The sequence below is a fragment of the Strix aluco genome, chromosome 14, assembly GCF_031877795.1.
Source record: "Strix aluco isolate bStrAlu1 chromosome 14, bStrAlu1.hap1, whole genome shotgun sequence".
Classification (NCBI taxonomy): Eukaryota; Metazoa; Chordata; class Aves; order Strigiformes; family Strigidae; genus Strix; species Strix aluco.
This window is the reverse complement of record NC_133944.1, coordinates 1,259,020-1,279,897: the sequence shown is the minus strand read 5'-3', so window position 1 is coordinate 1,279,897 and position 20,878 is coordinate 1,259,020. Positions and strand designations below refer to the sequence as shown.

General features: G+C 58.8%; 1 protein-coding gene across 2 annotated transcripts in view; it reads left to right on the top strand.

The window, feature by feature from the left end:
- WWP2 (WW domain containing E3 ubiquitin protein ligase 2) overlaps positions 1-20,878 on the top strand; it is a 41,423-nt gene that overhangs the window by 8,729 nt on the left and 11,816 nt on the right. For both annotated transcript variants that reach the window (XM_074839609.1, XM_074839610.1), the window contains exons 5-10: positions 2,651-2,788; positions 3,517-3,613; positions 8,592-8,743; positions 11,435-11,651; positions 17,883-17,972; positions 19,757-19,931. In XM_074839609.1, the coding sequence (XP_074695710.1) occupies positions 2,651-2,788; positions 3,517-3,613; positions 8,592-8,743; positions 11,435-11,651; positions 17,883-17,972; positions 19,757-19,931 (869 nt within the window). The remainder of the gene's footprint in view (positions 1-2,650; positions 2,789-3,516; positions 3,614-8,591; positions 8,744-11,434; positions 11,652-17,882; positions 17,973-19,756; positions 19,932-20,878) is intronic.

Here is a 20,878-nt window from a genome sequence, read left to right as displayed (position 1 = left end):
GACCCTCTGTTGGTGCAACAGCAATGTCCCTTTGTGCGTCCCGCGTGCTGGACGGGGACAGTGAATGGAAGGTTCTGCTAGTGTTTATTTTCTTTAAAAAAGCTGAAGGGGGTGGAGAGGGGGAGAAGGAAGCCGGCTGGGAGGTTCATGTTCACATCCTCCACTCGGAGACACCTTGTCTTTGCTCCTGCGCTGCCGCCCCCTCGGCTGGGCGCCTGCACAATGAGGGCTTGTGCAGCTGTGGCGGGGAGAGCGGCGCGCTCGGGCGCTTGCCGAGGGGGCTGGAGGGGACCCCCGGAGCATGTGGGCACGGCTTCCACATGGCTCGGAGAAAATGCCATTTCCTGTGACACGGAGCAGCCGGGGAGAAACAGGGTCTGGATTTGTTCTGGTTTTTGGCCGTGCACAGTAGCATTTTCTATCGCAGGCTCTTAAAACTGTCTGTGAGATTGGTTCCCCTTGGAAGCAAACTGAGAGCAGCTCCTTTAAGCAGATGAGTAAGACCAGGCTTAGCAGAATCCCCTGTCTGGTGATGGGCGGGTAACGAGCAACAAGAGTTGGGCTCCAACCTCCGTGCTGTGCCGCCATGAGCACGTGCTCCTGCCGTGCCGGGGCCTGGGCACTGAGGGGCCACCTGCCTCCTCGGCACTGAAAACCTGAGGCTCTTTCACGAGATCCATGAGCACAGCCTGTCCCGCAGCCCTGTCTTCACTGCAGCCCCCGTGGTGCTGCGCACGAGGGGCCAGAGACCGCTCGGAGTGGGGGTGGTGAATCCCAGCGCGCGGCCGGTCGGCCTGGAGGATGGATGGCTGCTAGCCATGGGCTGGCACGTGTGGTGTGAGTGCTGTGACTGGCCTCATGCTGGACCCCTTCTCCGTCCCCTTTGTGTCCCTCCCCAGTTGCGCGAGACCCGCAGGCGCTGTGGGGAGGAGCGGCTCTGGCCAGGGAAGGAGGGCAGGAGCTGCTCTTGGGACCGGCAGGGCTGCTTCTGGTCCTGGCAGTGGTCAGGCGGGTGCACAGCAGCCCCACGGTCTCTGCGCCTTCCCCCCTGGTGCTGTGTGAGGTCTGGATTTCCACCCGGGGGCCGTAGGTGCTGTTTGGGTGGCAGTTGCGCACCCTGGGCCCCACCCCAGCGTGTCTCAGCCCAGAGCTAGAGATGGGACGAGGGCTCTGTGGGAGTGTGTTCCCATCCTCCTCCTGCTCCCACTGGCAGGTACTGCACCCCGTCCCCGCAGCGGGCCGGGACAAAGCAGGTTGCTAAAAAATGGTGCCGTTGTGTCATGAGCAATCTGTGTATAATAAAAATATTATTTGAGCAAATGAGTCAGGAAGCGTCTGGGCTGGTGTCCCAGGTTGGTGCAGCCAAATTTTTCTGGCCTTCTGTGGTGGAGCTGGGTGTTTCGGTCCTGCTGGCTCCAGCGGGCATCGCTGCGATGGGGCGGGAGGGTCGCAGTGTTCTCCCATCGCCTGTGGCTGGAGGGGGCTGCGGGAGGCGTGCGGGCAGCCTCTTCACCCTGTGCCTTGCTGTAGCCATGCTGGGCACCAGTGGCTTCCCGGTGGCACTGGGGACACCCCTTGCTGCTGCACGAGTGCAGCAGGGAGCTGTCAGGGGAGCTGGAAGGGTGCTGGGTGTCTGTCCTGGGGCGCAGGGAGGCAGAGAGCACACGTGTTGGTGAAACGAGGCAGGCGCCGGTTCTCGAAGCAGCTGCCGGGTGTGTGGCACCGTGCAAATCGCCGTCTCCCCTTCCCCGCCACTGCGGCCCCTTGCGCCACGCCCAAGGGCAGAACGGGGAGCGGTGGTCCCATTACCCCTGAGCAAAGCCACAGTGTCCAGCTGCGTGTGAAGCTGTGACTGGCAAAGCCTCGCTGAGCTGCTGGAGCCAAATTGGCTCACGAGGGAGGGGAGTGGAGCTGGCAGCTGTCTCCAGGAGCCTCCCAGCCCATGCCACACGCTCCAGAAGCTTCTGCAAAGGCGCTCTGATGCTGCAGCGCAGCGTTGCTCTGCGCTTGGGGGCAGCCCTTTGTGCTGGCTGCGTTCAGGGGAACTGAAACGTGGGGATGAGGATGGAGGGATGTGCTTGGGGTTTGCCTTTGCTGCTCGCCTGGGTTTTCTAGGTGGCACGAGGTTACCCCTGATTCTGAAAGATGCTGCTTGCTCCTCTGCAGCAGACCAGGGCTTCAGGCACCGTTGTGCTTGTGGCCATCAGCCTGCTTCGTGTCCCAGGCACCTGCCAGCGGTTGCCCTCACGCAGGACCCGTCTTGCCCTGTGTCAAACCAGCCGAATTCCTCAACTTTCCTGCCACGACCTCCCCTACAGCCCCACCTCCTGGATCTGGAGCGATGGTGGTCTTGGCTGCGTTGCAGCTGGGGGCCCTGGGGCAGCTCCTGAGTGGTGGCTGGTGAAGGAGGGTCTTCCCCGGGAGTTGGTGGTGGGGCTGGCGATGCTGATGGCTACGTGTAGGTGTGGGGCCAGTGCTGGTGGGGCTCACTGGGACAACTGGCACGTTGTCCTTCGGGGGCCGGAGGGGGACTGGGAAGCTGATGTCCTGTCCCATGGGGGAGCCGGGGTGGCAGAGCCATCCTCCATCATGGCTGGCATCCCGTGGTGACTGCTTGGTCTCTTTCTCCGTGTCCCCTTGTCTCCCACAGTGGAGAACAGGCAGCTGACCCTGGACCTGCAGACGGAGAACAAAGGCAGCGTTGTCTCTGGCGGAGAGCTGACGATTTTCCTGGACGGGCCCGCTGTTGATCTGGGAAGCCTGCCTAATGGCAGCGCCGTGACAGAGGGTGAGTGCCGCCCGTCTCCGCATGCGTGCGGTGGCGCTGAGCACGAGGCGGGGAGAGGAGGAGTGGGGCTGAGAGCACGGGCCCCCCTGCACCTCTGAGCAAGCGTCCCGAGTGCCAGCAGCCGCCTCCTCCCCCAGGTAAGGCTCTGGCCCCGCGCTTGCACACGTGGGACAGCGAGCGTGAGGTGGGAGAGGAGTGGGAGCGTCGAGAGGCTCACGCTCTGCCTCCCCATCGGCCTCCAGGCCCTCCACAGCCGCCCGCGTGGCTCAGCCCCTTCCCTCGGTGTCCTCTGTGGGCTGGGGAAATGGCTTCTGTATTTAACAGAAAAGGGCTCCCTGTCGCAGAGCGGGTGCGGAGGCACGGGCTGATGACTGGCCCCATGGGAGCGAGCAGAGCTTGTGCTGGACAGGGGCTGGTGCGTTGCTTTCCCTCGGCGGTTCCTTTTCCTTGCTGGGAGATGAAGCCTGTGAAATCTGAGAGTCTTAAATGCGGCTGCTTCTGCAAAGCTGAAGTGCTGCCCTAGTGCTGCCCTTGGGGTGCTGTGGGGACGGGCGGAGCCGCTGCACGGTGGTGGGAGAGCACCTCAGCATAAAGGCAGGGAGTGGGGGGGTCTCTCCTCTAATGTATGGGGCTGTTGTGCTTTTGGGTCTCCTTTCTGGAAGGAGGGAGGGAAAAACTAGTAGGTGCCTCAGTCATTTTCTTCACCCACTTTTTCTTCACCCATGCAGGGTCCCAGCTGCCTGGACGGGAGCCCAGCAGCGCGGCTGCAGCCACGGAGGGCAGACACCAGCCTCCCAGTACAAACTGCTTTGGAAGCAGACCAAGGTAAGGGTCCTGTGCTGGCAGCACCCCTCAGTCCATTCCTGGGGGATGGCTGTGGCCGTGAGGCAGCCGAGGAGTGTCTAGGTCACCCCTGTGCACTGGGAGCCCACTGTGGGTGTCCCAGCAAGCCCCCGGCAGAGCAGCCCGGAGCCAGCGTGTGGCTGACCTGAGCCTCTCCTAAAGTGTTTGATTCTCAAGGACTATCAGGTCTGTGATGGCCCAGACAGTTTCCCCTGGTTGCTCTACTGGCAGCTGGAGGAATGGTCTGTCAGGGAGGTGTGGGGCAGGCTGTGACCAGGCAAACCAGCCAAGGGCTGCTCTGCAGGGGACCCTTCCAATGGGGATTACAGGGACCCCAGCTCTTGCCTCAAGTGCAGCCCTGACCAGGGGTTGGGAAGCACAATGCTCGGGGTGATGGTCACAGGGGGACGCTTCCGAAGGTCCAGGGAGAGTGGGAGAAGCCGAGCAAGCAGAGCTGCAGGGAAATAACAGCTGCTTCCAAAGGAAATGAGATGCTTGGGCACCAGGCCATCCTGAGCCTGGCATCTTGCCCTTCGTTGCCTTCTTGCTGGGCTGGAGTGGCTCAACGCTGCTCCTTTTGGAGCTGTGGTTATTGAGAGACGTGTCACACTGTCAACATGGAGTTGAATTTAACACCTATTTATATTTCCAGAGCGTGGCAGTGGCCCAGCAGCCTATACAGATGTTCTGGTTAGAAGTGTGCCTGTAGTGAGGGCGCCTGCAGCCTGCCCGATAAGAGGTTCTGCGTGCCCCCAGGCTTGGGAACACTCTCAGAAACAAGCCCCACACCTCGAGCTTTTCTGCTCCTCCTTCATCTGCTGGGCACATACAAGAGATGAGTGAAGGGGGGAGAAATGTTTTTGGCTCTAAAAAGTGACCCTGTCCTTCCATATCTGTGTTTATCTCCCACCCGAGGGACTGGGAAATTGAGAGCAGGTTGCTGAACACAGTTTGTGCCCTTTTGTTGAGGCTTCTCCTCTTGACTCCTGGGTGTTAAAGCCTTCTAAGGGGTGATTTGAGTGCTTAGTGCCCTGAGGGGACCTGGACTTTGCAGCCACTTAGCAGCTCTCAGTAGGTGCTAGAAAGCCTGCAAAGAAGGTTCTAGTTTGGGAGGCTCAGCCTGGTAACTCCTTGCCTCTAACTCCTGGCTGCTTTCCAACTGCCTGAAAGCAGCTTCAGCTTTCGCTGTCCTCCCGACCTGTGAGCGTGTGAGAGGAGCGTGGCGAGGTCTGGCCAGTACTTCCACAGGGGACCTTCAGAGACCTTCCAGGTGTGCTTGAAATCATTAAAAATCCCACGGCCACTCTGGTATGGGAAACGTCCTGGCTGGTGTTCAGTTCATCCCACGCTCACCTGAATTTAGGGTTGTTCTGGCCATAGCTCTGCAGTTTACGTGGGGCAGAGCGCTGCTGTACGTACCCACCGTGGAGGCAGCTGCCTCCCCGGAGCGGGGTAGGGGCCCTTTGCACATGGGAATGCTGTTTGATGTTTGCTCTGTTTATATGCAGAGCCGTGTTTATTTTCATGGGCTTGGTGATGGATGCTGGCAAACTCCCTCACAGGCAGGACCGAAAGAAAAGGGTCATTCTTTGCTCCTCAGCTATTTCTACACTGTCCCCTCAAGGGAAACTGCTTGGTCAGGGCTTCTCTTTCTTCTCCTGAACAAATGTCATCTTGGGATTTGCTGCTAATCTTGGTGACGGGGTGTGAAATTCCACAGCCCTCTGTGCAGAGAGAAAACAGCCCAGAGGTCCCCGGCTGGGAGCTGGTGCTGTGGGTGCCCAGAAGGTTGCCACAATCCCCGTTTGTCTTGTGGTGGCCAAAGGGGCCTCTTCTGACAGCGGAGAATAAAGTAGCCTGGTTTGCTGCTCGCCCTGCGGAGAGGCTCTGGCCGGTGAGCTGCGCCGGGTATCGCGATCTGGGCACGGCCGTGAGGAACTGCTGTCACCTGTCACGAGCTCATGCGAACTCCAGGGGTTTCTGCAGCGCAGCACGCTTCGCTTTCTCTGCTTGTGTGATGGCCAAAAGTCACCCCTCAGCTAGCCACGGGCACGAGCATCCCTGAGGGCAGGCGGGAGACACTCCTCCGGCTCACTCGGATGAAGTATTTCCCGTCGTAAGACCCCTTGCTCTGCAAAGCCCCACGCATGGCTGCGGGATGTCCCCAGGCGTGTGGCTTCTGGTGTGACACAGCGACAGCGAAAGGCCGGGGGAGCTGCTGTGAGTCACCAGTTGCACCCTGGCACAGGCAGGGGAGAGGCAGGCAGTGCTGCACGGCGTGGGGGCTGCCTGCTGCCTCGGAGGGGGCTGCTTGGGGCTGGGAGAATAAACCATGAGAAGGGTGTTTCGGAGCCGGGTGCCTCTTTGGCCGCGCATCCTGCTGCTGTGGGGCGAGGGGGTGTTCCTCCTGCCCCAGCTCCAGGGTGGGAGTACACGGGTCAAACCTCTGCTCCAGCACTGCAGGCGTCAGGGCTGGGTGCTGGGGGACGTGGCTGCCTCCTCCCCGCTTTGCGGGGGGAATTTCTCAGCTCCATGTTTCGGGAGCTGAGCCCCTGCTGCCCACGTGGCACCAGGGCGATCCCGGTTGTGTTTCCCGGTGGTCATGACCTGACCCCCCGTGCTCTGCCCTTGCTCCTCCGCAGCTGCAGGCTGGGATCTGGTGTGCTGAGGGAGACCGAGACCGGTGCTGCCACCTCTGCTGGCGTCTCGTGCCGGGACCTTCTGGCCGCCGCAGCGGGAGGAGGCGGCTGTTCCTGGGGTTCGTGCCCGGGGCCCACGTCAGCCTCTGCGGCACAGGGGCTCTGCCTTGGCAGAACTGGGGGGAGCCGGAAGGTTGATGTCACCTTGGCTGATGCCACTTTCCTCTTTGGCATCGTCTGCTCCCTCCACCCTGTGGCCTGGGAGGGGCCGTGGGGCAGAGCAGCCACCCGAGGTCCCCAATCGACGGGGGTCGGCGGGGGTCCTGCACACCCCGCTCCGTCCCACTGTTGTGGCTGCGAGAGGCCGTTCCCATCGGCGCTCTGCCTTGTTTTCTCCCCGCTCCTATTTTAAGAGCGTGTTCCCAGCCCTGCCGCTCTCACGTGGCCTCGCTGGGTTTGTTTCCACTCGTCTATTAAAAGACAATGCCCAGATGGGAGCACTCGTAGGAGGGCTGGGCTGGGCGGCGGGCCGGCTAATTCAGGCCTGGTAACCCTGTGTGGCCGGCTGGCAGCCTGGAAACATCCTGTTTTGGTTTCTAAAAACTCTCTGGGCAGCTCTGAGCTCATCTGTGCTGAGAAGGGCAGGGACCAGATCCCTCCCGTGCCTTGGGGGCTGCTCCCACCGGCACCAGCTCCTGCGGTTGGTGCCACCTGCCTGTTCCACTCTGGCCAGTGCTCTGGGAGCTGCGGTGCCTCCCAGCCTTGCTACGGGGTGAATGTGGGAATGTTTTGGGAGTTGTGTGGTGCCCATGTGCCCCGCCGAGCCCCATGGCTGGGCAGTGAGGGGCCACCTTCGCCTCCCAGCCTGTTCTGTGCCTGCAGCTGCTCTGAGTCCCCAGGTGCTGGTGGCCAAAGTAAATCCCCACACGTAGCAGTGTCCTGGAGGTAGCTGGGGTTTCTGGGGTGAGTTCACCATCTGAGGAGCCCCTCGAGGAGCCCCTGTGCAGGGCTGCCCTCCTGTGAAGGGCCGTGGCTGGTCGAAACAGCCTCAGCAGCTCCTGCTCATGGGCTGCTCTGCCCGTGGCTCTTATCTGATCTGTTTTCAACAACCATCTTCTGCTTTCCCATGTCTCCTCCCGATCCCAGCCCTTCCTCTGCCCAAGGAGAGCGGCTTCCAGCCAGTGGGAGGAACCACGGCCTCGCTGGGGCTGGTGAGGGTGGCATGACTGATGTTGTGCCCTGTCACTGCCAAGCTGCCGTCCCCTCCCAGCTCCAGCCCAGGGACGTGGGGACAAGTTTGCGGGTTTTGCCCTTTTAAGGGGAGAACTTGGCTGGGGCGAACCACTTCCTAATCCCTGCGGTCCTCACCCTCTTCAGTCACTGCCCCGGGCTGTGATGCTGGGTGGAGGTGGCTGGGCTCTGCCTCTCCTCCCCTGGCCCCCAGACGTGGGAAGGCAGCATCCCCTCTGCCACCCTGCCCCATCCCCCTCCCCACTTGCAGGAAGGACCAGGTTTCTCAATGTGAAAGCCTTTCTTGATTCAGCCTTTTCTTGAATGCCTTGGACTGCCTCGGGGGCCCAGGGCGGTCAGAGTGGGAGAGTTTGCCTGGCACTGCCCACAGGTCGGGCTGCCCTGGCCACGGGGATGCAGTGACAGGGGAGCTCCAGCACAGCACAAAGAGAAGACCCCGCTGAGAGATGGACCAGCCCCATCTGAGCTGGTCACAGCCTGTGCTATGATTTAAGCTCCCATCTTTCCCAGGCACTTGTTCCCTCCTCTGACGGAGGCCATGGCTGTCCTGGCAGCAGCGAACACTTGCACCTTCCTCACCTGCTTTTGTGCAAGGCTTGTAGCTGGGTGGGAAGCGCCAGTGAGGGTTCCCACCGCGAAGCAGGAGCTGCTGCTGGCGTGGGATTACTCCTGGGAGGCAAACTGCCGGTGGCCACAATGGCTTGGTCTCTGGCAAGCAGGTTTCTGGCCATGAGTTCCCAGGGCCACTCCTTGGCACATGGGGTGGCCAGGGTGAGCACCCGCCAACAAAACCAAGGTCATTGTCACCCAGGTTACTCCTCTGTGGGACTCTGTCACTGACAGGCAGGTGCCAGGACCTGTGGGCAGGCTGGCAGGTCAGAGGAAGCAGCAGGAAGTTCAGGGCACAGCCGGAGGAGCAGAGGCACGTGGCTGCATCCCAGCCATGCTTGGGGAGAGCGATGGCTGTGCCGGGGGAGAAGCAGCGCCAGACCGAGGCAAAAAGGCAGGAGCGGGGTTTTCTTCACGAGGGCAGCGGTGTGTCCCACCTCCCGTGTTTCTTTTCCTTGCAGGACGCACCGACATGCAGCTGGAGTGGCCAGGCAAAACGCGGGGAGCGGAGAGCAAAGTCCCAGCGCCAGGAGCCGGCACCGGCAGCAGGCCAAGAGCTCGCTGCACACCGGCATGGCCAACGGCACGGCCAACGGCACGGCCAACGGCACAGGTGAACCCGCGCTCCTGGGCGGTGGGGGGACAGAGCTTGGGGCTGCGTCTGGTGGGGGCAAATGAATTTCTGTTAAGGTAATGGATCTTGTAGTGCCTGGGAATTTCCTCCCTGCGAATTGATCGATTTTTATTGATTTTACTTTTGTTAAGCTGGGCAGCTCCTCAGCACGCAGTGGTAGGATCTGTTCTGCCTATCGGAAATAATTTCTGTGGTTCCTCTCTGGAGTCTCCCTGACAAAAAATACTGCATCCAGCTCCCGGTTTTTAAGAGGGTACTGGGACAGCAGTGTTGCTGATGCCACAGCGAGGAGGACACTTGTCACAGCTGAATGGACTTTTTTCGGGGTTGGGAGCGTTCAGCTGAATTTGCCCATCAGTCTTCAGCGAAAATGTCTTGAGCCCTTTGCCCACCGCAGCTGTCTGCCGAGCACCAGAGAAGGCACAAACCCACCTCTCCAAAGGGGGCTGATTCTTACACCAGAGGGTTATTTTTGGAAAGGTTTCTCTTGTCTTTTTGTGGGTTTGTCCACAACGCCGTAAATCCCTTGTAGAGCAGGGGCTGGGACCCGCTGAGTGCCTGACTACGAAGCCACGAGTGGTTTATCTGTTTTCCTTCCCTGGCTCTCACGGAGCCGGCTGGGCAGTGCAGCACCTCCTGCTCCTCTGCTCTGCTTTTGTAGGCAGCCCTGTCCTTTCTGTTGCTTATATCGGAGACCTGGAAGGAGAAGCAGAGAGCTTTGTTTCGGGTAGAAGGAAATGTTTTGTTCAACCCAAAAGGAAGATTTTTTTTTTTTTTTTTTTTTCCCGTTTCATTGGAAAAAACCTGGAGCAATGCAATTTCAGTTTTGCCAAAACCCAGTTTGGGAGGGAGATGGGGGAGCGGGAGGCTGATGTGAAATGCTGCCTTTCAGCTGTCCCTCCCTGGGGGGGACTGTCTGTGCTCTCCTCCCCGGGGCTGCGGGTCGTCTCTGCTGTTTGGTGCAACGCCGTGTCCCCTGTGCCCACCCAGCCCTTCCCGGCATCCTTGCTCTGCGGGGGACACTCCCTCGGGCTCTGCACAGAGTTTTTGTTCCTGAGTACAACTTGGCTTCTTGGCTTTGGTTTGTTTAAAGCACATTTTATTGGCCTGGCTCCAGCCTCTGCAGTGGCTTTACGACTGTGCTGTCCTGGTCCCTGTTTACCACTCACCAACCTCTGTACCTTCCGCAAGTCCTGTCAGTGATGATTTTACACTTGAGGATGGGGAGATGAATGTTTCGGGTGGCTTGGATTAGTGCTGGACACCCTGTCTTGTGCTCTGTGGAATGCCTCTAGAAACCATCCTCTTTCTCCTCGGTTTGATGTGTTTTTTGAGCAGACTGTTGCAAGAATGGCCCCATTACATTTGTCACTCGCAGCTGTAATTTCATCTGACTAAAAGGAGATGATTTTGTGGCGTGTTTTCTCCACAGCCATGTTGCTTAGCCCTAGCTGTGTTCGCCCTGGAACCTTCCTTATCAGGTGAACTTTGGATCAGCTTTTCCCCTGCTTTTTCCTGGACTGAGATCAAACCGATCACGGTGTAGTTCCCTGGGTCATTATGCAGGTTCCCTTTGAAGACTGGCACAACATGGAGGAAGCTTCTAGAACCGTGCTTTTGAAGCCTTGCTAGAAATGAGCAGCAGCCAGAGACTTCCTCAACTGAGTCCTGCAGGACTCAGGAGGAAGCTGCTGTGAACCTGCTGACCTGGAAGTCCTCATCGCCCGTAGATGCTGCCTGACGGGCTCCTTTAGCTGCTGCTGCTGTGCACCAGGATTCCTCCGGCGCTGGAGGACACCGTCCTGCTACCCCCCAGCTGCAAAGCAGAAGTTTCCCGAGCAGTCTGCCTCTTCTAGAGTGTCTGTAGCTCTTCAGTCCCCCGTCTGTGGGGGTTTATACTGTTGTGAGGTTTTTTCCTACAATATTTCTAAAATACTTGGGCTTGTAGACACAGATCCTTCCCTTACAGTTTTCTACGTTTCTCAGCTCTAACTTGTGGAGCTCTGTCTGCATCCCTTATTTCTTTGTTACTTGTTGCTGGTTTGTTTTTAATGCTTTTGCTTTGCCACTGAAGCCAGGATGTCTTGTAGCGAAAGTTATCCTCTGCTGGGCTGCCAAGATTCAGGGTTTTTTGGCTATCTAATAAATATTCGTCAAACAAATTCCCTTTCATTTTTTTGGTCTGCATTTTCCTCCTCATCAGTTTTCTTTGTAATTTTCCTTTGCTCTGTCTCTTCCCCTTCCCTTTTCCAAAAGTTCAGTGGAATCCAGAAACGTTTAGCTCTGACCAGTGCAGCTGATGTGCTGAGCCTGGGCTTCCCTCTGGGACGGGGGGATGCTGCACCAGCAGTTCCTGAGCTCCTGCTCCTGACCTGAACTCCTGTCAGGCCAGCAGCATGTCTGCAAGTGGCCGAAAAGATACTGAGCACAAGCACAAAGTACCCTCTGCTTTTGTCTCAGGGCAAAGGCAGGGGCAGCGGGTCCTGGAGGGGTCTAGGCGCAGGGGTTGCTGCCTTTGCTGCAGGCTGGGAGCACCGGGAGCCCCGTGCCTGGGCGGTGGTGGCTGCCGCCCACCCCGGGCTCCGCTTCCAGGGTGCTGTGGGGTGGTGGATCAGCTGGGCCCCTGTTACCCTTTCTGGGTGCTAACGCTGCTGCCCTCTGCCTTTGCAGTGAACGGAGATGCAGCAGGTGCTGCGGACATCGAAGAGGAAAGGCCGTCGGTGGGAGCGAGCGTACCGACCCCGGTGGCCTCCAGTGTGGCTGACGGCTCCGTCGCTCCTGCCCTTCCAGCCTTGACCAGCTCTGGAGAGGCAGAGGAGGCAGCCTCCGGCTCCAGCGCTCCACTGGCCCGGGCAGCCGTGCTAGCCCTGGATGCTCTGCCCCCCGGGTAAGCTCTGCCTTCTGCTTGAGACTTTCATTCCCCTGACAGGGCCAGCACGACAGCATGCCTGTGGCCCTCGGGGAGGGAGGCCTGTGGCCCTGGAAGGACAACTGGGGGGATACGGGCAAACTGGGGCCCTGCCATGTGCTGGAAGAAGAGGATGTTTGAGGGAGGGGGCTGTGCTGCACCAGGAGTTGGTGGAAGTGATGGTGGCAGAGCAGAGAGGGCCTGTGGGGGTTCCTGGTGCCCCTGCTCGCCCTCACAGCTTCACTGTTGTGGGTTCCTCCTCTGCACCGGACTCTGATCTGTGTCCGCTGTGGGTCTCTGGGGTAATAAATAGTCAATCACATCTCTGCGGCAAGTGGCCTCTCAGCGTCTGTGCCCAGGGGAGCTGCAGAGTCCTCTGCTCTCGTGGGGCTGCCAAAGGGATTAGTTAGAGGAAGATGCACGAGAGCAAGTGTGGATTTCCAGGGAGCTCCAGTGGAGCAGGAGGGCACGAACATGCGCTCCAGAGACACCGCGGAGGCACCAGCTGCTGCTGGGGGGAGGTGGGCAGGACCCTCACATAGCTGTGCCCATTCTTCTCCCTGGTGTGAGTGCTCCTCCTCCTCCTCGGTGGGACGTGGGGAAGGGGCTGGGGCAAGAGCTGGGGCTGGCTGAGTGGTGCCGGTGGGGGCAGCGGGCGGGCTTAGCCACACTCTGCTGCAGCTGGGTTGTTCTCCCCTTATATTTCAGACACCTTTAATTCTGGCCTGAAAACGCAAAGCGGCAAGAGGGGGGGTTGAAAATGGCTTGTGTTTCGTATGAAGGGAGCTGTTTATTTTCCTTTGGCTGAGGCGATGCCTGGAAGGTCAGGGCCTCGCTCGTGTGTCAGTCACAGGTAATTAGGGTTAACGGCTCAGTGTGCCTTTATGCGGGGTGTGTGAGGGTTTCTGTTCTCCGGCCTGGGCGCTTCCTGTTTCCAGGCAGCTGGAAAAGTCCAGTGCTCTGAAAAAGGTCTTTATTCCAGGCAGAGCTTATGCCCCTTTTCTTTCTGCTCTTACCAGGTAGATTGAAGGTCTCCTTTTCCACACCCCTGCACAGCCCGAGGTGGAAGCAGGCTGTTGTTTCTTTCCTGGGGTAGAGAGGAGCCCGCGGGTGTCTCAGATTCGGGTTTCCGGAGGCTGGGGGAGGTTGCAAGTGCTGCTTTCTAAGACACACCAGACTTACCTGGTCCAGCTGGGTGGAAGGGTGGCCCGTGTCCTCCCCGTGCCTGTCTCCCCGCGATGCTCATGCACCACTAAATTGTGCCTGTCAGAGCGGGGAGGAGGATAAAGCTGTTGTGCTTTGGGAGGCGGCTGGAGAAGAGCAGTGAAGGGGTCGTGAACCTTCCTCCATGCTGAGCTTGTGGAATTTGGATCTCTGGAGACACCTTTGATGAGCACCTTGTGTCTCTGTCCCTCCCTGTGCTGACCGTGGGACCTGGAGCAGGGAAAGAGGGCAACAACCCTCTTGCATGTGCTGAGTTACGTACTGGTGCTGGGCTGGCTTGGGTGGCAGCTGACCTGCTCGCTCAGGTGGAGACTGAGAATCAGGGTGTTCCCAGGGGAAGGAGAGCAGAGAATCGAGTCCTCCACGGTGCGAGCCCTGCCCTGAGAGCTGCCAGATCAGGTTCTGGCTAACAGGGCTTTGCTAAACAGGGATTGCATGAAACACTGTGACCCTGGGGTGGTATAAATGAGCTTCTGGGGATCTCTTGAGACCTGATCTGATTTTTGTCTGGCTCCCCACACCAGGGTATTGCTTTTACTAGTGGTTTGGGGCCCAGCTTGGGAGATGGGGACGCAGCTGGCTGGGCTGATGGAGGCAGCGATGTCTTAGGCAGAAGGGATGCAGACAAAACCAGGCCACCTCAGCTCTGGCAGCAACTTGCTCCGCAGAAAGCGGTGCAGGGTAGCCCCTTGCTGGCCCAGCTCTCACGGAGCCGCTTGCAGGAGCAACGTCGCCTGCAGAGCTGCCAGTTGCTTCGGTGCTGGAGAGTTGGGAAGCCATCGTGTCCCTCCTGCTTTCTGCGTGAGCCCTGCCTCACTCTCCGAGTGTCTTCTTTCATCCATGGGAGCGTGGCAAGCATCTGCGCTCAGCTTCCCGTCAGCCTCTGGAGGGGAGGTGGCTTTTCCTAGCTGCGTGCTGGTGGGTGCGCTGAGCCGCAGCCTCCCTGCTCATGCCGGGCTGCGTGCGGATGGCGGAGAGCGGCTGGGTTCATGTGGGGATTCAGAGCTATTTATTCTGCTCAGATAGCTGCCTCTGGACATCTGCACCAGATGTGGCGGGCACAAAGGCCTCTCACACACAACTGGGAGCCTGTTCTAGGGGCTGGAGGGTGCTGGAAGGTGTTCTGAATAATTCCAGTCCTGACAGTGCCCAGACCCTCCTTCATATCCTCCTGGCTTGGGCAGAGCGTGTTTCCCTGTGCAGCCGAGGAGCGTTTGTGGCACAGGAGCAGCCAGTTGCAGCTCTCGAGGCCTTTGGTGCAGGGTCCCCATTCTCAGGGGTTTCTGAGCGGATCGATAGCAAAAGGGGGGAGGGCACAAGAGCCGCTGGCCTCTGCATCTGGTTCCTATCAGTGATGCTCCTGCACGGGGGACAGACGGTCGTTAGCGCGGTGTGTATACACAGCGCTGTCTCGCCCGTACAAAGAGGCGCATTATGCTGCCTGGCAGAAGGCGTGGGGCTGTGGTTTCTTACATAAGGAGGGCGTTTTGTTTGGACTGCAGGGTTGCCTCAGCGCTGCCACTCCGCACCATCCGTGGCTCCCGGTATCCGCCGCCATCGCAAGCCTTGCGGGCGGTCGGAGGGGAGCAGGGGCCGACCTGTCGTCCGCTTCATGCTTGCAGCAACGGTGCACGTGGGTGGGAGCTCCCACCATCTAACGCTTGCTAGACCCCCTGTCTTCCTCGCTGGGGGCGATGTGGCAGCAGGCACCGGGGAGGAACGCCGGCTGGACTTCAGGTCCCCAGAGGAAGAGCCCGTTGTCGTGCGTCCCCCTGAGCTGTGGCCCTTACAGGATGGCAGATGGGATGCAGGGAAGCCTGCGGCGAGCTGGGCAAGGTGGTCTGAGCGAGGACGGGTTGTCCCCTGTCTCTCAGGCTGTCACCATGTGTCAGCGATAACAGTTCATCACAGCTTGCTGCTTCACGGCGGGGATTCACAGTTCGGAGGGCGAGGCAGCCCTCAGCAAATTCGCTTTTCAGATCACCGGGGAGCTGCTGACCTGAGGAGCGTGTGAGCTTGTCACCTGCTGGTATAGGGTGCGAGACGGGGACGGAGGACATGGATCGGTAGCTGCCACCACCAGCAGCACTCCCCAGTCCTGTGTGGCTCTTTGCAGTCACAAGGGCACCCAGAGGAGTATTTGCAGGACCCAGAAACCCTCTGCCCTGGAGGAGTCCTCATCGTGGCATTTCTGATCTCTACAGCCACAGAAATGGTACCTGGGGGTTTGGGAGCCTCTTCTCATAAAGGACTTCCCAGTCCCCGGGGTCATATTGATCAGAGAACCTCTTGTTAATGAGTCTGGAGGTCCTGTCCCCACCGGTAACAACTGCTGGCGCCGCTGGCTCCGTGTGTGCGAGGCTGAGGTCCCGTTCATCTCTGAAGCACCCCGTGTCGGCATGGGCAGAACGGGTGGGACACTCTGGGGGTCGTCTTTGCCGTCAGTGAGCGGTGCTGCAGGCTCTAGATCCATCCACAGGAGGCCGTTATCTACAACTGACCTCGGAAAGGTGATGCTTGAAGGGTTTTTGTGGGATGCTGGCTCCTCCAAAGTCTCAGGAGCGGAGCTGGGCCTTGGAGTTTTGTTTGCGAAGAGTGTTCCTCCACCTGAGCCCTGTGCTGCGTCCGTAGCTGGCTGCTGGTGGCCACCCGAAGCGCCTGCACTACGAGTCTGGCATGGGGCTTCCCAAAGCTCTGCCTGCAGTGGGCAGCACTCCGGGCAGCAGCACTTCCACCGCCCTGCCTTCAGCCTGAAGATGCCTGGAGACCTTCTGCCATCCATCGCGGGATGGAGATGCTTGTGTCTTCAAGAAACCCCAGCTATGCTGATGTTCTCTGCAGATTTTTTTTTTTTTTTTAATTTTAGCTGTCCTGGTGCTTTTATGCTCATGAAGCACAGAGTTCGTTGTTAGAGAAGAGGAAAATTCAGGCATTTCCCCTCTGTCAAGGCCCAGTGCTGCCCAGGGGTAGCCCAGGGGAAGGGCTAGCCGTGGGGTGGAGGGACAAGGATGTTCTGCTGCCTGAATGGCACCAGGGAGCACCGGCTCTGCTCTTGCGTGTTTGCTCCTTTGGGCGGTGTTAGGCTGGGCAGCCCCTCGCCGTCAGAGGCCTACAGGCACGGAATGTCCTGCCTCAGACTCTCTCCGTCAGAGATAAGCACTGGTGGCCCTACATCTCTTCTGGGGATGAGGAAGATCCAGCGCCGCTGACTGGTGGCAACATCTGCAGATGTTACCTGGTCTCGGTAGATGCGTGAAGCAGGCAGCGCTTTTGAGAAGCCCGCAGGAACGAAGCCAGCAGCTCTGATTTGGTTTAGGCAATCTCTCAGCTACACCCTGAGCCTGGCATTCGTGTTCCCCTCCTGCTTTCAGGGAGCTGACTAATCTCAGGACTGCCTTCTGCCCAGGGCAGAGGATTTTCAGGCCGCCCGCGTGGCTGCTGGAGTCTCGGGGTCCCCAGCTGACGACGTGCTGCCAGGGCTTGGAAACGCGGCTGAAGCTCTCCCCGTTTCTGCCTTCCCACCTTTCGAGAGCGGTGTCGAGGCTGCGATGCGACGTGTGGTCGCGGGAGTTGTGTGCTTGTGGCTGGGGTCACCCTCTGGTGGCTTCGTCATCCTCTGGGGAGGTTTGAGGGTGAGCAGGGACGATGCGAGCCCCAGCGATGGGCCATTAGCGCTTAGAGCATCTCCTTCACAAGGGCCGCTTGCTTCCCGCAAGCCCGGATTTGTTCCCTTGCTGTCACAACAGAAGCTGGTTTATTCATTTCCTGGGGCTTTTTGTGATGATAAGTTGAGACTGAAGATTGAATTGGGAGGGAGACCTGTGGGAGCAGAAGGGTGGCAGGAGAACACCACATCTGTCAGCAGCTGCCAGCTTGTGCCTCTCTGTTGCAGAATAAAAGCTGACGGGGAAGGATGGTGTCCTGCCGAGCACTTACCTTTGCCAGGGCGTACACTTTCATGAATGAATGAAGGCAAAGAATGGTTTTCAGTGTAGCCGCGTAAGCCAGGCCTCCCTATCGCACCGGCTCCCCTTAGGGGCCACCTCTGAACCAAGTGCCTCGTGGCCAGGCGATGTTTTTAAGCGGTGTCTGTCAGCAGTGAGCAGGAGGGCTGCCAAGGAGAAAACTCAGCCCCAGCCCAAACTCAAAGGATCCCCTTTAAAGATGTATTAGGAGAAACCAAACAAAAACTACATCAAAAGCTCACAAGACATAAAACTGACCCTGTGTGAAATCTTACGCTGACCCTCCTACTTTCTGGAGGAAATGAGGAATGTGTGCTCCAAATTGTGCCTGTTTCAGAATGCAGACTGCTGCGGCACCTCTCCAATAGTCTTGATCTGGCAAGCCAAACAACTGCCATGTAGACCTGTCTCATTCTTTATTTTAAAGAAAGGTTAGAATGCTGTGGCTAAGCAATGCGAGGAGGTAGGCTTGCTAATCTACCAGATGCAGCTCGCTGGCTGTTCTTGGTAATAAGGTGATTATTAACTATTCACAGCTTGCTGATGCGTGGGGGAGGCTTGGCTGCACAGCTGCAGCCCGAGTCGGTGGGCGCGCGTGCAAACGGTTTTCCTAGGGAGGCTGTTCAGGCCTGATTTACAGTAGAGGAAGGTGCCTGTGAAGCCTCTCGGTCCTACGTGCACCAAGGCTCTGGCTCTCACTGCCCTGCAGATGCAGGGGCTGAGGCTGCTGAATCCCCATTGCTTGTTCCAGCTGAGCCCCTTCGCTCCACCTCTGAGGAGAGAATGCGCGCAGTCTTGCCCACCTTGGGTTTCCCCGTGTCCCCTCCTGAGGGGAGCTGTGCTCCCCGGCTGGCCCTGGGGCAGTGGGGACGGGAGCCTGGGGAACCCGGTAGCGGGACGCAGCCACTCTGGCCAGCGTGGCAGAGGAAAGTTTGTTTTGGTAGCTCAACCTCAGCCAGGGCTCTGTCCCTGTGCTAGCAAGGATCGACTGTCTCATGATTTTTTTCTTTTTTTCTTGCAGGTGGGAACAGCGAGAGTTGCCTAATGGTAGAGTCTACTATGTAGACCATAACAACAAGACCACCACGTGGGAGAGACCCCTTCCTCCGGGGTAAGGGGCTCTGGGGGCAGCTGGCATCTCAGATACTGAATGGACTTGCTGTAGCAGACACACAGGAGTGTGTGCAAGAGTAGGGAAGGTGGCAGGAAGGTCTTTTCATTCCTAAAGAGAAATGGGGTGAGATGACCAAGTGTTTACTGGCCTGAAAACACATGCTGTATCCTCAGAAAGGTCTTTTCAGCATTTGTAAAAAGGAAAAGGCCTTCCAGTCTGCTGCGTTTTGACCTCTGTTAGAGGGTTATTTTTTTTAAACAGCCCACGGAAATCGCTGAACACATGAGCAGCAGCACAGCAACGTGTGGGCAGAGCAGAGGGGTGGGCCTTTGGGACAGGGTGCCAGCAAAGTGCCCCCGAGGGCCAGGAGAAGGGAGAGGTGGGCCTCATGTCACCTGGAAAAACAGAGGTTTCTAGACAAGGGCTGAGCTCCTGGTGAGCAGAAACAGGCACACTCAGCGTGCCCCAGACCTGGAGCTGGACCTGGGACTCTCTCAGGGGCCTCTTGTGTTCTCAGCCACATCGGGGTCTGCTTGTGCTCGAGCAGACGATGCTGCTGAGTGCCAGGAGTCCTGCAGGAAGCACTCTGCAAAGCTCCTGTCCAGGAGGGCCACGCTTTCATTTGCAGGAGATAATAGTCTTCAGGTCACGAGGGCTGTACACAGGCCTGGGGGCCACATGCTTTCCAGCAGCTTGTTGAATTCTCACCTCTTTGTGCTCGTAAAAGCAGAGAACTCGATACAGCCAAACTGTTGTTGTTCTCTAGACTGAGTTTGTTCAAGGCTGGAATGACTGAAGGGTGCTTTAACCACCAATGTCATGTGTGGAAGTGGAATACAAACCCGTCCTGTTTTCCTCCACGGGAGCCGCCAGGTTCCTGTGGACACACACTGTGATCTCCAGCTACTTTCTGATCCTACAACAGCTTGAAATCTGTCTGCTGTTAAAGGAGGGAGGCTCTTACCTGGAAGGGTGGGGTGGGGAGTACCCCAGGTGCTCTCCTTCCTTCCTGCGCAGGTCTCTGACGTTGTGCCTTGCAGCTGTCAGCGGTCAGCTGACCTGGAGGAACGCTTACGGCATCCCGGTGCCAACTCTGCTAGTGTCTAGACATCCCATCTGATGCCCTTGCAGGGAGCTGCTTCCAGTCTTACTAGTCTTTTGTATATTATTCTGGTGGATTTTTGCCCAAAAGAGCCCCTTCAGCTGAGAAACTGGTAGTTACGCTGGAGCGGGGAACGGAGCCCTTGTGTTAAAGGGTGTCTTAGTCTTGTGAGAGGAGCCAGAAAGCAAGTGTCTGAAGTCAGCCTGTAACGTCAGAGCAAAATGAAAAATCAGTCTCCATAGCTGGACCCTGGGCCCAGGCAGCTCCTGGGTCTTCCTCCCTTGCAGGACTATGAGCTGCTCTTCTCACCTGTGTTTCCGCGAGGCCACAAATCCTCTGCCGAGCCCCTGCGTGGGGAGCGTGGCAGCGGGAAAGCGACTCGCAGCTCCATTGCTCCTCTTGGCTGTGCTTTCAGCTCGTTCTGAGGCAGCAGCTGGATATTCTCAAGCTGCATCCAGGGCCCAGGGGCAGCCCTCAGATGAGGGCAACGGGAGGTTCCTCTGTGTGCCACCGTGGTCTGTCCCTTCTGCTGTGCCTCCCGACCTCGCTGGGGTTTTTTTCCACTGCCTTCACGCCAGCGTTTGTGCTGAGTTGCCGCACAGCAGCTGGAGGCACCTGCCAGCAGGACCCGCCGAGCTCTCTGGGGACAGACAGTGACATCTTCCTCTGGTGTTTCCAGGTGGGAGAAACGCGTGGATCCTCGAGGCAGGTATTACTACGTGGACCACAACACCCGGACCACCACGTGGCAGCGCCCCACGGCCGAGTACGTCCGGAACTATGAGCAGTGGCAGTCCCAGCGAAACCAGCTCCAAGGAGCCATGCAGCAGTTCAGCCAAAGATTCCTGTACCAGGTGAGAGCTGGGGGCAGCTGTGAGGGGGGAGACACGATGTGTGGGGAGGTGCTGGCTGGGCTGCGTGGGGTCGGCCACAGAGCCAGTGCTTGGACGGGAGAGCCCACAAGCTCCTCTGCTACCTGCAGAGAACTGCGTGGGAATAATTTTCTTTTTATAAAACAGCTTGTATGGCACTGAAGGGGGGTGGGAGGTGTCCTCAGCGGCCTGTCCCCAGCATCCCTTCCGTGCCAGCGTGGCTAGGCACACGCTTTCTCCCATCAGCCAAGCTTGGCTGCTGACCCACGAGGCATGCAGGAGGCGGTGCATGCTGTCGAAGCTGGGCACGTGCTGAGGAGGCCGTGGGAGTCTGGTCTGTAGCGACAGGGGAGGCTCTTGGGCTGGGCTTATCGCTCCCCAGGTCTGCACTGGGCTGAGGACAGCGGGCTGGGTCCTGGGGCGCAGCAGGGGTCGGCAGCTGTAGCCGCAGACCCAGGGTACAAGTGCTGACATGGTGAGGGCTGCAAGAGCCGGGGGACCAGAGAGCGCAGGGAGCGAGTGCTGCTGGGCTTGGCGAGCTTCCTCCTGCTTTCTCTGCTTCTTCCCTCCTTCCTGGTTTGGGCTGAGCAGCTGCGTTTCCTTGCTCAGGGAACGGTCTTGCAACAGCCCCGCAGAGCAGTGGCTCCTGGGCAGAGACCGCTCTTGCCCTGGCTGCTGCGGGAGCCGGGTCCCAGTTTCCAGTGGTGGTGAGCACCCTCTGATAACCGGGACGGTGCTGGTGGCCGCAGTGATTGGGACGGAGCCAGGCTGGAGCGTTTCCACCTCCCGGCGCAGCGATGTCCCGGTGCTCTCTGCCGTCAGCTGGCCCCGTGCCTTGCAGAGGCTGTGCTGCGGTGAAAAACACGGCTGCTGCCAGGAGGCAGGGAGGTCTGGTGGGGCAGGTGCGGAGCGAAGGTGGGCAGAGTGGA